Here is a 15,636-nt window from a genome sequence, read left to right as displayed (position 1 = left end):
TCACGCCTCTGTGATGCAACTGCTCTTTAAACGCAGCCTCTGAAGGACGCAGCCCCTGAATTGGGAGACAGTCCAAATGTCATTCAGAATACAGTTATAATTAATTGTGTGCATGATCTTTCCTAAATGTTAAAATATCTATAATCCATATTTCCATATGAACAATGTATCAGCGGACATGATGAATTATCACCTTCATCATCGTCGACTCCCCTCAAGTGTTCCGGTTCCTTCTCATGACTCTCACAGATTTGAGTTGAGTCATAGCATGCAGCTATTCTTAGTTTTAAAAAAAGCTATAAAACCTGATGTATATAATACCTCTGAGGGCGGTGGAGACCAAAACTGCAGCTAAACGAAAGTTATCGTTGCCAGTTAAAGTTAACGGCCCTGGATTCATCAGTTGAGAAAAGTGCACTAAAATACACAGAGGCAATTTAAGAATACAATTAATGGCTATAGTGAAAATGTAATCAAATATGACCCAGTTTACCAATTTGTTAATAATACATCTATAGACATTAAGTCTCTGCAGCACAGCATTGGTTTATTCTTCTCATTGCAGAGCCCGGATTTGTGCTTTTCTTTATCCAGATCTTTCAAATCCCTACGATGTCCTTATTTGATAAGATATTGATCAGATAACAAACAGATTTCTTGCTCACATCGTATATTTACCCAACAACAGAGAGAGAAAGAGAAACAGAGAGAGATGAATGGAAAACTGATGGAAAGGCAACAAGAGAGGAAAAAATAGGCCCTGGTGCTCCTTCAGTTTAACTGGATGTGAGAGGCTTTCGTTGCTTTAAAAAAAAAAGATTTGTCAGATTCTTGACTTTGACCTTTTGCTAACAACCCTGTCAGAGCTTTCAGACCTGTGTGCGTGTGTGTCTGTGTGTGTGTGTGTGTGCGCAGACATGAGCTGCATTTCCCCATGGATGAGACTGATAATGGAGTAGTGGTGTGTGTGTGTGCGTGTGTGTGTGTGTGTGTGTGTGTGTGTTTGTGTGTGTGAAATGTGTAAAGGGCAGGGCAGGCAGTTCTTCTGCAGTAATCCATCTTTTCTTCAGGGCTGAGCCGAGGAGCAACAGGCATCTCACAGGGAGGGGGAGGGAGAAAATACACTGGAGGCATCACTCTCATTCACGTGAAACTGCACAGAGGAAACGTTCCGCCGGCAGGAGCGTGAGAGTCTCACAGCGAGAAAACAAGAAAGAAGACGAGTATTATTTGTTTCATATCCTCAGCTTTTCTCTTGCACAGCACTACAGTTAAAGAAAACCCCCCAAAAACCCACACAGGCATAGTTGAAATCGGCATGTTAGCGATGCATACATCTACACGCAACATTCGTCTACACGGAAATGTGTGTCTGTCCACTCGTGAGTTTGTTTGTGTGAAGAAATGACAGATACAGGGCTGGGTGTGAAAACAGGGGGAGAGCGGGAGCGGCTTGAGAGGCACCGAGAGGCGAGGGAGAGCGAGAACCCTCGTTCACGCTGTTTGGCAATAATGACAGAGCCGAGGCCTTGCCAATGTGAGTGCCAGATGGTGCCCATCACGGTTGTGCCATGTCTTCGAAATGGGGAGGCGAGAGGAAGATCAAGAGTGGCATGTGGAACTGGGAAGCGCTGCCTAATGTGGATGATGTGTCATATAAATACTAATCACGTTAGAATCACACCCACAGCTAAATTAGATCCCTGAAGCTCTTCCACCAGCACCCACTCTCCTCGTTTTAGCACTGAGTCATTATCAGACATGATCAATAGATGAGATATAAATGCTCACGGTTAATTGTAAGAAATATTTCCCCATAAACAAGTCTAAGAGTATTAAGTGGTTCCATTAGTGGTTATTATTTGCTCTAGTAATGGGAGGTACATCATTTACTAATGGGTTATAGATCAGTTATAAGCATTGTTTTGGGGTTGCCAGGTTGTAAGAAATTACTTTGGCTCCTCCAGGATGGACAAGTGCGCTTGAAATGAATCAGTGTGCACAACGTGTCCTCCTCCTCTGTCTGCAGGCAAGTGTTAGTTGTTTACGACAGCCACAGAGGCTAAATGAAAACGCTGCTGTAGACATGATTATTGTTCAGACGAGGAAAATGGCACACAGTTTCAGGCGGACCTGTTTTGAATAAACAGCGTCACAGCGTGACACTCAGGCGCCATAAAGGTGTGAGGGTAAGATGTGTTCAGATGCGTACTCAAACAATGTTGCAATCTTTCCTTTGGGATCTCATATATCGCCTCCTCCATGTTAGTAATTCAGACGTGGTCCAAACTGAAAAGTCAAAGTTCACGTTAAACCACTTTAACGTGTAAGAGGTTTAAGAGTTAAATTGCATCAGTGACTGTTCTTCTTTCACTTAAACAGTACTTTTTGTCACTTTTACGTTTTTATTAACAATATTTATGACATTAGTTTCCATTTATCATCCCTTTATTTGGGGTTTTATTACAGAGTTGTACTGAATGTTTATACAGCAGAACTAGTATTTAGCCAATGATCTGTGACCCTCTTTAATACAACATAAACACAGCTAAACTAAAGATGATCTTCTGACACTAAATCTATACCGTCTTGGCAGCAGTTGAAAAAACAAATCTAAACAAAACACTGTTACGCTGCAAAGTATGTCTTTATATATTTTTCGCTCTTCAGTCATCCGGAAAAACAACCCCCCCCCCCCCCCCCCCCCCACCCAAACAAAACAATTGAGATAAACATTGGTGTTAATCGGTTTCCTATTTCCTGCATCTATGCACAGCCGTCCTCCCTGCAGCTCACCTTAGCCTTTTATCTTCATTACCCCTGGAGACTGCTTCATCCGTCCCACCACCAAATGCTACGGAGTAACAACAAGACACACCCCTCAACGGAAACTAGGAAGCCGGCCTCAATACATTAGTGTGTGTTTATGAATGGCTACGATGGAGATAAAGATGGATTGTTTTTTTTTTTAAATGGCAAACAGCCACCCTGCTGTCACACCTCCCTCTCTGTCTCTCTGATCTACTCAATAGCCACTCATCCGTCAGAGCCTTCCGCTCCAGCAGCTATCACTCAATACCTCTGTGGTGCGGAGGACAAACACTATATGCGGGCAGCCGTCACCTCATGCCTTTTAATTCTCCTTAGCTGACTCACTATCCAGTTCATTTATCAGGATGATGTGTAAGATGGTCAATTGATGACTTTCCCAGAGAGAGGAAAACTGTCCAGCGCTTTTGTGTCTATGCCCATTCATCGCTGAGCCTTGGATAAATATCAATGGTGGGTGGATGATGAGGAAAGAAAACCTGGCTCGAGTGTTAGCACAGGCTGGGTGAGCACACCTCATCACATATGTTGCACTAAATCTGCTCCACAACAGCCTCAGGAGGATGAACAGTCAATTTTGGTCCAGTTTCCTTCCATACCAGCGCTCAGCTATATTTTGACACGGTGAGTTGTGTTTAACTACACTTTAACACTAAAGCTTGTGTTTATGCTCACACTCACACCTTGACTGAAATGTAAAGACATGTTCAGCACAATTACAGGGAAGGTTAACCATGCCGTACCTCAAACTGCCGACCGCAGACATACTGTAAGAGAAGTTCAACATTAAAGCTGTGAGCAGTTTTAGGAATATACCCACCAAGACACCTATCTGAAATCTAAGGTTTAGTTTGCTGCTTTGTGCTTCATCCTTCATTTAGGACCCTGTCAATCTGGACTGGACCTTTGGACCTTTCAGTTTAGTCTCAGGTGGGAGTGGTTCCTCGGACCAGGATCTGAACCGATGGTAGAAAACTTCGTCAGATCAAAAGAAATGGTCTTGGAGCGGAATTGACTGAACCATGCTTCACTTTGTTTGCAGTATGGAAACAACTTTTTGGAGGGTTTGGACTTTCGGCAGCTGAGTCAACATTAAATCATAAAAGAAGAAAACGAAGCTGAAGCTTGCTTGCAGTCTTCTCCTCAAATAATATCACCTCCTCCGACAGGTGATGAAGACAGGACATACTCAGGTCCTACAAAACTCGTTATTACCCTAAATTTCAACGTGAAACCGAAACTGACCAGGTCAAATGTGTAACACAGACATGAACCTTGATAACCTTGAAAGTTGATTTGTAATTCACGTGTGAAATCAGCCTTCGCAGCAATTCATCTGGAGTCACTTTAATCAGTCATTGGATCAATTGTTATCATGTGTGTGTAAAGAAGAATTGCTCAAGGTGATAAACCTGCTGCATTATCACCTGACTCTGCAGTTTCCCTCATGCAGTCAAACAACGTTGTTATGAACATAGGGGAACATTTTAGCCACAGGCTGAATTTCCCTCAGAAGAGGTGGTGGAGATCAAAAACAGGGTTAAAAGAGACTAAATATTGAAATTAGATATGACTCTAGTTAATGATCATGTTGCTCTCTACTGCATGTGTAAATAAGCAACTCTTGATAAGTCAGCGTCCAATTTGTTTACATTGCCCAAAATGGCCAAAAATGTAATTTTCTCATTTACTTATTTTAGATGAACACACTGTTGGACCAACAGCCAAACATGACGTATTCATGTCGTCAGAGGTCTACGTCTCACCTACCACCACCTCTGTTATGCTAGGTGTTATTTACTAATCTGGTTGCAGAATGTGTCTATGACAGACACGAATATTTGATACAAGCATGCAGGCCCACTGAACTCCCAAAGTAAACCAGTAATGAGTGTGAATTCACAGTGAGCAGCTTTTTTCTCAGCAAGCAGATCCTGGGTGCTCAACACTGCCAGCATTGCTTTTGGCTGCTGCTTCAGTGTATGTTAGCTTGTCTCATTTATACACTTTGTACAGCATCTTCCTATGGTGCAATGAGCCCCACTGAGTAAACAAAGCACCCAGTGATAGACCACAGTAGCGGCTCAGGTCTTGAGCTGATGTGGACAATCTCTGATGGGACTGTGTGCTCCTGGTCCACATCTGCTTTTATATCTTAACCTCACTTGATCTTTATTATAACACAATTTGATGCAGAGGATTTTCTCTGATGTTAAGCCTTCCAGGTTCCTCGTCTCTCCACCAAAGAGAACTTGGTGTTATTTATTCATCCGCAAGGAGAGAAAGACAAACAAGGTGAGGGTCGGCGTTTTCTCTCAATTTGCTGTAGGTTTTTGAAAACAAAGTATTGTGCAAAGCTCCAGAGGTCACTAATAAGGTCACATTTGTAAAATCTATGGGAGTAATTCCTATAAAAATGTAAATATTAGGAATTCATTATCCCACAATGGCAAAAACGGATGCGAGCAAAAGGACAGGGATGGAGGGAGCAAGGTAACATTAGGGCAACGCAAGGTTAAAATCAACCACAACAGGTGTCCTGCTGTTTATTCTGAACTGCTGCCAAGAAGTTCAGCTCTTGGTTATGGAGCCAAAAGTACTGACCTTGAAAAATGCCAGATTTGTATCTGAGCACACATAGTTTCAATACAATTTATTGTTGACTTATGCTAAGAGGTGTTGTGGCATAATGTGATCGGACTGCTGATGATGTGCAGTTAGGCTTTTAGCATCCTATGATTATCATAAATTACATTGCAGAGTCGAACCCTACCGTGGATAGCATAAATCAAATGATGATGAGTCCCTGAGGTATAAATCATGTGTACAGTGTCAGTAGCAGTTTTTTTTCTTGCTTAGTCGATCTCCTCCCAGCGATACAGACTCAAATCTCCTCGTTCTCGGCTCGTTGCAGACATCAATTTCAACTGGTTGTAGCCGGAGTCCACTATCTTGTCAGTGAAGCCCTCTGTATATCTTGAGGTAGTGATGAGATTTCTTGCAGACCTCTGTGAGATGGATGAATTGAGGTCTGGATATGCAGGATTACCGATTTCACTGTTTTTCCTCCACAATAAAACTTCCTCTGGCAGCTCCACGGCTACACAGGGACCCGCCCTCTGTCAATCAGAATCACTTTAAACCATCAGACAGAGCAAAGCAAGATGACTCAGCCATCTGTCAATAAAATGAACCTGACTACAACAAAGACTGGGCGACTGGGCGTCCAGCTTGAAATCATGCCCTAATAATCTCATTATATGTAGATCTAAAGCTTTTTGTAAGGGTTGCAGCTCAACTGTCTGGAGCTAGGATTTTGTTTCCCTAACATACTGTGAGATTTCATAATTTGTGATGTTCTCCCCAGGGGATAGATGATAATGACGTTAACTGTAGTGCCACCATGGGGTGAATATTTCTGTTAAGTAAAATGCCTCAACAGATGTTAGATAGTCATATAACTGATAGACATTAATGTCCCCGATAAATTGTATTATTAATAGCAATCCCTTGAACTTCCAGTTCCAGCGACATCACAAGGTCAAATATTTAATATGTTTTTACCTTGTTTGGTCAGTACCTCGGTGTTAAAATCAGTGGGAAAACATCTTTATACTTTGATTTATGATCAAATACCTGGAATATTTGAGCTAATGGCAGCATACTAAAATCTTAACCTAAAAAAAAGCTACAAACCTGCTCAACCTCAACATGCTGCCATTGTTTCTGTGAGCCTGTTAGTATGCAGACGTTAGCCTCAGCCTATTGAGCTGCTATCATGGCTGTCGACTCTGGGCCATGTTGGATTTTGTGTTGCTCTAAACTCTTCGGTCGAGGCTTCTGATTTCACTTTAGTGCTGTAATTGTCTTAAAATCACGTCTTTTCTCCATTTCGTTGCTTGGCTATATTCTCGGCTGGTCAATCGCACATACTGTCCGTTCCTTAAGGGATTCTCACAGGGAAACGCTGACTTCACCTGCTGTAAAGGACTTCACAAGTATTGATCACTGCTTTTCTTCTTTCTGCTTCTTTCTGCCGCACTATGGCTACACCCACGGCTAACTGACGGTGTAAACATCAATACAACACAGAGCGAATGAACGTGTCTTTGTGGGGCATCGCTTATTCATTTTTCATTCTATAGCGTTCAATATCACACTGGTGCAAAATCGGACGTGCACGGCTCAATGAATTACGAGAATTGTTAGATACAATACGATCTGCTTGCATCACGTGGCTTCTCACATCAGTGCAATCTGAATGTTAATGCAGGTATCAGAGGGGGATTTGTTAATCCACTCCACAGTTTGGGACATCACCTCAGAATAATAGGCTGAGGAGAGTGTCTCACCTGAGGGTACGGCTTGTTCTCCTGAGAAGTAATAGAGATTACTGTGTGCATGTGTGTGTGCATGTCGAGGGGGTGGGGGGGAAGTGTCTATGTATGTGTGTGCAGACATGCAGGTTCATCTCTCGCATTGTGTGTTGTCACAGGCAAGCATTCGCGGAGGTGTGGTACCTCATCACAGACGAACTGCTCGGGCAATCAAATGACACGTTCGCTTTTTTTCTTTGAGGATATTCGGCCCATAGGACGGGAAAATTGCATAGATATATCGAGTTGATTGCCTCTGCGCTGCTATACTTCTTCTTAAGGTCTCTCCTCCGCCACACAGGACAAGAGATGGGGGAGAAATCCCGATCTTGGGGGGTGGTATGAATGTTTTATAGATGGAGGGAGGTTGAAAAGGAGATGAAAACCTGCTCAAACTCTGTGCCTATGTTATTAGAAGAGAAAAAAAAAAGAAGCTTGTATCCAATCCTCGCCTCTCACCCTCATTTGAGAAGCAGAAGGCGAGTATCCAGCTGACCAGCATGCTATTGTGTGCAAATGCATCTGACTGCAGCTAAAGCCACAGCACTACAGAAGGACACAAGGATTTCTAGCGCTAATTTCACTGTTTAAATATCAGCGTTAATTGTTTCCAGTGGCAGTTCAATCATTTTTAATTCCAGGCAAGTGGTGACCACAGACTGCCGAGGTCACCGTGTCCCGCACTCAACGATTAAAAAGAGATTCACACTGTAAATCTCGGAGGACGGAAGAGCGGGTGCAGGGTGAGGTGACGAGTCTTGCAGCAAGAAATATCAACTCCTCTGACTGATGTGTTGTTGATTTTTGAGGGCACTTTGATCCTCCCACTGAAACCCTGACATTATACAGCAACTGCAGGACTTAGAGGGATCGTATAATTAGAAATGTGTGAGGGGCAAAATATGTTTGAAGACTCGTAGAATCATTCAGAGTATATTTACTCCTTCTCCCCCGTTGAAGAATTCGGGATCTGTGCAAATATGTGTTCTTTTTAAAAGTTGAACTGCTTCACGCACAATGTCTCCTCCTTCACTAAGGGGTCCAGTCTCTCAGTCTATGTGAGGCGGAGGATGAAAGTTTCATATCACACTCCAGTGGGTTGCATATCGGAGAGAAGGCGACCGCGCACTGAGCTTCGGTGATTCGATTTTATTACACCTGGAGTTTGCTGCCACAGTCAATACTAGTGTCAGATGCACATTTACAGATATACGCACTCTGTGTTACAAAGGGAAATCTGAGTTCATCCTGAGTTTTTTTTATATTACAATTTGTTTCCCATTTCTTTAGCTTAGACTCTTGACTTTACCGTCTTTGTAATGGCTCAATGAATACAGGTCAGATTTGGGGACATGAACCGAAATATATAGTTAGTGACAAACTCAGGTACATTTTTGTAAATTGTTAATGCTTTAGATTCGGTTAGTTTAGTGTGAGGTCATCTTCTCATAAATATACATTATTGACGAGAGGTTTCAGGCACTGAAAGTAAAGCCAAGATGCCTTGAGTTAGTTTTAGTTTTGGATTCGTTTTAGGAATCTGGAAAGTCGCACATTATAAATCCATGTTTAAACTAAACTACATTACAGAGACTTCCCCCCTTCTCTCCTGCCCGTCAAAGCGCCTTAGCCCCGCCTCCAGGTGCATACTAAATGCATTTTTTCATTTCTAGGAAGAAGCACTCCAACCAAAATATAGATAGATGGACTTTAGATCCGAACAGTTCTTGGTGCAACGACCTGATGCCTTCAAACCTTGTTAAATTTGCTTTTTTTTTTTTTCAGACATCTTGTAACTGGATTTACAGAAATTGAATTATTTGCAGAATATAAATAATTATTGATAGATCATTTACAAAGAAATTCATATGGGGTCTCTAACGATTTCAGATGTACACACCACCGTGATGGAGAGAACTCAGCTAATCAAGTTTTACTTTCCTATAATGAAATTAGGGACTAGGGACTATACACATTTTTGATATCAGGGGACTGCATGTTATTGTTGTAACAGAATATTAAGTTATCAGAATCAGGTTTATTACAAAGTACCTCTTACACATACAAGAAATTTGCTGTGGTGTGTTTTGATCGAGACTACCTATAAAAAATATAATAAGCACTAGAAAAAGGATTGTGCAACTTGTTGTAAAGACTAGAAAAGGGTTGTGCAAAATGAACGATTAGATATTTAAAGTTAAAAGTATGTAGAGTATGACAGTTACTGGCTACAGGAAGTCCCAGTGTCACAGTCACAGGTGGAAACAAATCACCACAGGGAAACAACTTATTCTGCAACTATTGTAAAAAAAAAAAAAATGGTTACAGGTCCACACACTACCGCGACCATCCCATTCTCCAGTTTTGAAATCCATATTTTGCAGCACATCTCTGACCCTCACGGTCTGCACCAACTATAAAACACACCTAATTTGCCCACAGGCTTGGCCTGAGGTGGGCAGTAGCCTACAGCCAAACAGGCGGGGAAAATTTGAGCAGAGGACAGAAGAGGAGCAGCGAGGTAAACTGTGTTAGGTTCACAGCTTCCTGCCTGCCACAGTTTGTGGGCTCCGAGTGCAGATAATTAAGGTTGAGAGTGGACAGCTCCCTGCAGCGCCAGTGTGCCTTGATCCTGCCGCGCCGTGGACCAGGGCGATACATTTTCACAAACAGGGAACAGAGCAGCTGGAGCCACTGGGGAGCTCTATAGGAGCTGAGCTGTATGGTGAACATGGGGGAATGGAGCACTTTATTTACTCTGTCCATGTTTGGGCGGTAGAGACTCCGTCAAACGACTTCGTTCCTGACTAGTGGCTCATTTTGCGCAGCTCTGGAGGTTTGTTTCCAGCTGTGAAGCAGTCCCCGCTGCCACAAAGAGGTTTAGTTGAAGTGGCTTTTTTCCTACCTGCTTTAAATATTGCGGAGTAGAAGAGAAGAAATCCTCTCCACTGCTCTTTGTACCCACTCACTGCTTCACTGTTTACTCTGTCCGCACCCCTTGCCTGCACCGTGCTCCTGTCTGAAGTTCGCTGTTTCATTTGTTTTTGTGTGCATTAGAATACCAGTGGGCATCCACAGTGAAGTGGTTGACTGACTGAGGGAGTGGGAGTTATGAGGCCAGGTGGATGTGAATGTGAGAGTCCTCACTGTTCTCTCCTAAAAAACTCTGGGCCCTGCCGCGGCCACCGCCGCCGCTGCTGCTGAGCTCAGTCCTCCTTGCTTCCTCTGCAGCACTTCTCCCCTCAAATCGTCAACCGAGGGAGTCCTCTTTATTTCCAGCATCTGCGCTATGAGGAGCAACACCAGCAAACTAGGCCACTGCATAATAAGCAAGAATAGCAGCAAAGTGAAATGAATCAAAAAAAAGAGAGAGATAGAAGCATCAGTTTGTGGGGAGAAAGCTTACATGCAAATGCAAGTAATGCAGCAGGCAAATATTGTCCTGATTATTATTATTGATTAACTTTACCTACAGCATCTGCTGAGGTGCTTCAGAGTTCGCATCTCATTTAAAGCCCTCAGCTATATTGTCACATGACTGACGATGACCCTTAACCCAACACAGAAAGACCCCGGGTGAACAGGGATTTGAACCGGGAATCTTTTTTTCTGGGTGGCAACAGACCACTCACTCTTAACTTTGTAATGTAACTCCACGTTTAAAAACTTACTAAAGCAAAACCATAAAAGCCTTTTCAGCAAAGTATTAAAAGTGTTTGTTCTGCAGAAAAATGGACCTTATATATTATATTATTCGATTGTCACTGATGCAACAAGCAGCTGTTTGCCGTGCAGGAGCTTATCCGACGTGCAACTGCTGACAAAAGTGAATCAGCGAGCCAATATTATCCTTATTCCTTTTTCTTTTCTTTTTTTTTTTGCAGATGCGACCGTTTATTATTGGTCGCCTTTACCTATAGATTCTGCAGAGGTGCATCAGAGGTCACATCTCATTTCAGCGGCCGAGCCCCTTCAGCTATGCTCTCATGTGACTGACGATGTACCTTGCTGACTTTTGGTTTGGTGTGAGTGTCAGCTGCGGTCCTGGGATCCCTCCTGGTGCTGCACGATTTCTGTGATACTCAGCATTTTTGCACATGCTCGCGTGCTCACTGCTTCTCCTTTAATGATAATGTATTTTGTGTCTCGTCTATATTTCTGTAACAATCCAGCGTCTGAGATACATTTTTTATTATTTCCGGGGGGGTACCCCACCTCGAGCTCAATGTCAGGGCTCTGCAAACACACTTAAACACATTCGAGCAACACTTCACCGCATTGTTTTTTTCTCTCTCTTCATTCTCTACCCAGTGTGGAGCACGACTTTCGCCTGCAGGAAGGGCAGGTCGTACGCACATGGAAGGTGGGCGACCCTCCGGAAGGCTCACCGGAGCCCTCCACCCCCCAGGCCTCCACACCCAGCCAACAAGACTCCCCGCAGCCGGTGCGACCCCCGGCCACCACCAAGAAGAACAGGAAGAAATGCTTCTGGTTCCTCTGAGTGCTGGAGGACGAAGATTTTTTTGATACTGTAATGCACTGCGTACTTTTCTTCAAAAAGAACTAAAACATTTTTTTTACAAAGAATTAACTATGGTGATACAGAATGAACTGGAGACTTCAGATGGAAACATAACACTGTGGGTGGAGAAAGCAAATGACAAAGGTTATGTTTTGAGCTGTTGGAGTTGATGGAAATGGTTCAATTGGAGCGCACATGTTGTTACTGCTCTTAAAATGCCTCTTCAGCACTCGCAGGTTTGATATGGTGCAGGGAAGTGAAAGTGCTGAAGTCAAATAAGAGCGAAGGTTCAGTCCACAATATGGAGGAAGCAATTAGGAGACATAAAGAGAATGTATAGCAGGAGAATCGGGGGGGAAGGGGCAAAGTGCAACAGGCAATACAGCCGAGACGACAGAGCATATTTATAAAAGACGATATTATTAGAGTTTATAGGCAAAGAGGGAAAAAGACAAAGAGGAAAAGATGAATCTTCATTAATGGACTTCATCAATCGGTCAGGACACCAGCTTTTATATCCACTGACATTTAAAAAGAATTACTATGAACTGTATTTAAAACTTTTAATATATTGTAATTGAATACACATGTCTTCATGCACATGCATTAACACATACATAAAATAGCTGATGAACATTTACATTCAAAGCAAATATAAAAGGAGATAATGGGGGAATTGAGTTCTGTACATACCAGAGCTGTTCTGCTTGGATGCTATATTTCAGATATGGATAACTGCTCTATAAAAGTATTTTACCACAGCTGGCTTGTGTGTGTGTGTGTGTGTGTGTGTGTGTGTGTGTGTGTGTGTGTGTGTGTGTGTGTGTTTCTGGACACTCAAATTCTTTACTTTAGCATGCAAATACATATAGTGTACTTAAAAACATTATCCTTATCCAGTTTTAAAAGTAAAGGTATTTGACTGTGTTTAAATGGACACCAATATATCGACTATTGACCTTATTCAGAATTCAGGTGTTATTTAGATTATGATGTTTACAGTTGCTAGTAAAAGTAAATCCCTTCACATTCCAGTTTACATTTCGAAGCATAAACTGATAATGACTCGTGATTACGTCCACTGCTAAACTATTACATCCCACTTTATTCCACCAGTACTAAACAGTTTAATGTAGGATTCCACTGTTTACACTTTTGGATGTTTCCTGTTGAATTTTTTTTATTTTTTGGACATCATCATTAGACCTTAGTCACTGCAGTAAACTGGGATTAGGCAAATGACTGTCAATCTTTAACAAAAACACAAAAAAATATATATATCACAGCTGAAATTGAGTCAGGGAAGCGGCTCAGTCCTCAGATGGCGGCTCAGACAGCCCACTTTCCTGGACACTCCAGTGCAAGTCTCAGGAAATCAAGCCTCAGCTGTTTGATGGCGGAGAGGAGCCCCAAATATTACTACTTAGTAATTCATGACACACATAAGCTGCTTCTGTGAGGCTCTGAGGTGGCATGAGATTGTGGCCTAATTTATTCCCAACTTCGGAAAGTGTTAGCTCTCGGTTTGTTTGCCTGCTTGTTTGCATTTGTGCGGCCCGCTGCCAGCTTCCACTTTACCACAAACAGAGCGGTTGGAATCCATTTCGTTTTGGTTGGGGAGCATTATTGGAAGCGATGGGATAGTTTCAGGCATCTGTGTCAGGCAGTGTATGAGTCCACAGCCCCCTTATGTCTCGGACTGGTAACTGCCACTTTGTCAAGCTGTGAACACACAAGCATGCGTATGTACACACGAGCCGACGCACACAAACACGCCAACCTGAGCTCTCAGTCCTGCTGTGCTGCACTGAGGTGAAGAAGCCCGAAAAGCCCTCCCTGCACATACCATCGCTTCACAAGCAACACATTTACACACAAACTCCTTGATACACACTCACCATCTCGCAACCACACAATTCCACTTCACAAACACACACACAATCGCACAGCTAACATATTGTTCTCAGAACAACATAATGCATTATCTCCCCCGCAGTTGTTCCTCTCTCTCTCTCTCTCTCTCTCTCTCTCTCTCTCTCTGTCTCTCACAACCAGGCACATGCTCGCTCCTAGTAGCTCTGTGTGTGCCGCACAACGCTGAGAGGAGTGTAGAGTTGTCAGTCATTAATCTGCTACAGCACAGCCTGTAATCCTGATGACAGAGCGGAGCGGGCTTACAGAGAGCAGAGAGGATCTGAGCTCAGCCTGGAGTGGGGAACAAAGGAGCCAGAGAAGACTGGCTTTGAATCCATAAAGAGAAAGGGAGTGTGCACGACTCTGTGTGTGTGTGTGTGTGTGTGTGTGTGTGTGCGCGTGTGTGTGTGTGTTTGTGCGTGCGTGCGTGCGTGTGGTCGTCTGGATTCTGGGGTGAGGTAGGTAACTATTCTGTCAGCAATGCTGCAGTGCTATTCAAGAATGAATGTCGGCAAACACAAAAGGGGAGAAAAGCTTGAACAGGGAAAGCAACCCTTCCTGCCGGTGTGTCACAGCGACACGCTGGCTAAATGGGCTCGTGTCCAGACTGGTCATTAAAGCGGCTCCGGAGAAGCGGCGGCTCGCGGAGAAGGAGAGTGAACAAGCGTTATTTCGAGGCCTCTTCAAAGAAACATCAAGGGTCAAAGTTGGCTCACGCAATTCAGCGCAACATCAGTCGCGGCTCGCCTGAAAATGAAGGGGAGAAAAAAAATAACCATGTCTCCAGGCATCAACAAGCATGTATAATGGGCATGTGAAAACAACTACAACTGGCCCCGCATGCTGAGAGAGGAAGCGGCAAAGCTAATACTGCATGAGTCATTGGGCTCCGGCTGCTATAGAGATATTATGTTTCACTTTAGCACATTATAACTAAAGAGGTCATTTCACAGTCAATCAGACCGAGAAGTCATAGGTGCGGGTGGCAGAACCTGCACGCCGGTCCAGCAGCGGAATGATATTATTTGAAGGCTAATGCAGTAAAATGATGCAACGTAAACTGTGTCTTTTCTCAATGACTTAATAATAATGCTGATAAACAAGCCCCAAAGTTGCAATGATACTTGAAAGAAATTGCTTTCCTTTGATCCGTGATAGGAGCCTCATTAGTGGCCGAATAAAGGGAGAAAAAAAATGGATTGAATGTGGACCAGGGGATTCAAATTAAAAATTCACCCACATGCGTGTGCACGAAAACACGTGCGCACTCATACAGATAGCCTTGCAAAATGCCTGTGAACATTCCTCTGGACGGCGCTTTAGATTTCAGGTGCATCACACAGACTCAGTATCCCGGTCAAATACAGACACATTTTTTAGGAACTCCCAGAAAAGACAGGATAACAATGCCCTCATCCACAGGGCACAACTGGTGAAGTTTTTAAGACCATAATAAATAAAACATTTCCAGTACGACAGATATGTGGGAATATTGAAGACTTACTCTTCCCCATAACTGAAGAGAAGGTGTACTAGCCTTGGAGAGAATAGCCCCGAAACGCAATATCATCTCTTAAAACTACAGGCAGAGACAGTAGATATCCATAGACTTTACCACAGTCAAGGTAAGTGTCCATTATACTGATGGAACTAGTGTAAAATGAATGTAAACATCTAGTTTAAGACTATGTTCATAGTGGTTGAATATATGAATGATTTGTTAGGGACTAAAATTCCGATGATTCAAGTTTAGATACAGAAACCCTGATAAAAAGGATGCGGTGCAGTCCCCAAATCCCAAATTGAGGGTCTGAAGTGCAGGCCCTCCATTGTGTACATATGTACTTACTCTTATATTGTGGTGGTGACAGTGATCTGTGTCCAGACTAATCCATGGGGACAAGACCTGAAGTCCCCTCAGGAAGACAGCTGTTATTTTGAGGGTTAAGATTTGGTTTGAAGATCCAGGTTAGTTGCCTTGGCTAAGATCATGAA

General features: G+C 43.1%; 1 protein-coding gene across 2 annotated transcripts in view; it reads left to right on the top strand.

The window, feature by feature from the left end:
• LOC133974609 (mucin-2) overlaps window positions 1–12,480 on the top strand; it is a 33,811-nt gene extending 21,331 nt beyond the window's left edge. For both annotated transcript variants that reach the window (XM_062412241.1, XM_062412240.1), the window contains exon 4: window positions 11,517–12,480. In XM_062412241.1, coding sequence (XP_062268225.1) covers window positions 11,517–11,706 — 190 coding nt within the window. In that variant the 3' untranslated portion in view covers window positions 11,707–12,480. The remainder of the gene's footprint in view (window positions 1–11,516) is intronic.
• Window positions 12,481–15,636: the final 3,156 nt, after the last annotated feature.

This window comes from Platichthys flesus, chromosome 19 (assembly GCF_949316205.1).
Source record: "Platichthys flesus chromosome 19, fPlaFle2.1, whole genome shotgun sequence".
Lineage (NCBI taxonomy): Eukaryota > Metazoa > Chordata > Actinopteri > Pleuronectiformes > Pleuronectidae > Platichthys > Platichthys flesus.
Note: the sequence above shows the minus strand (reverse complement) of the source record. Positions and strands in the feature narration are given on the sequence as shown.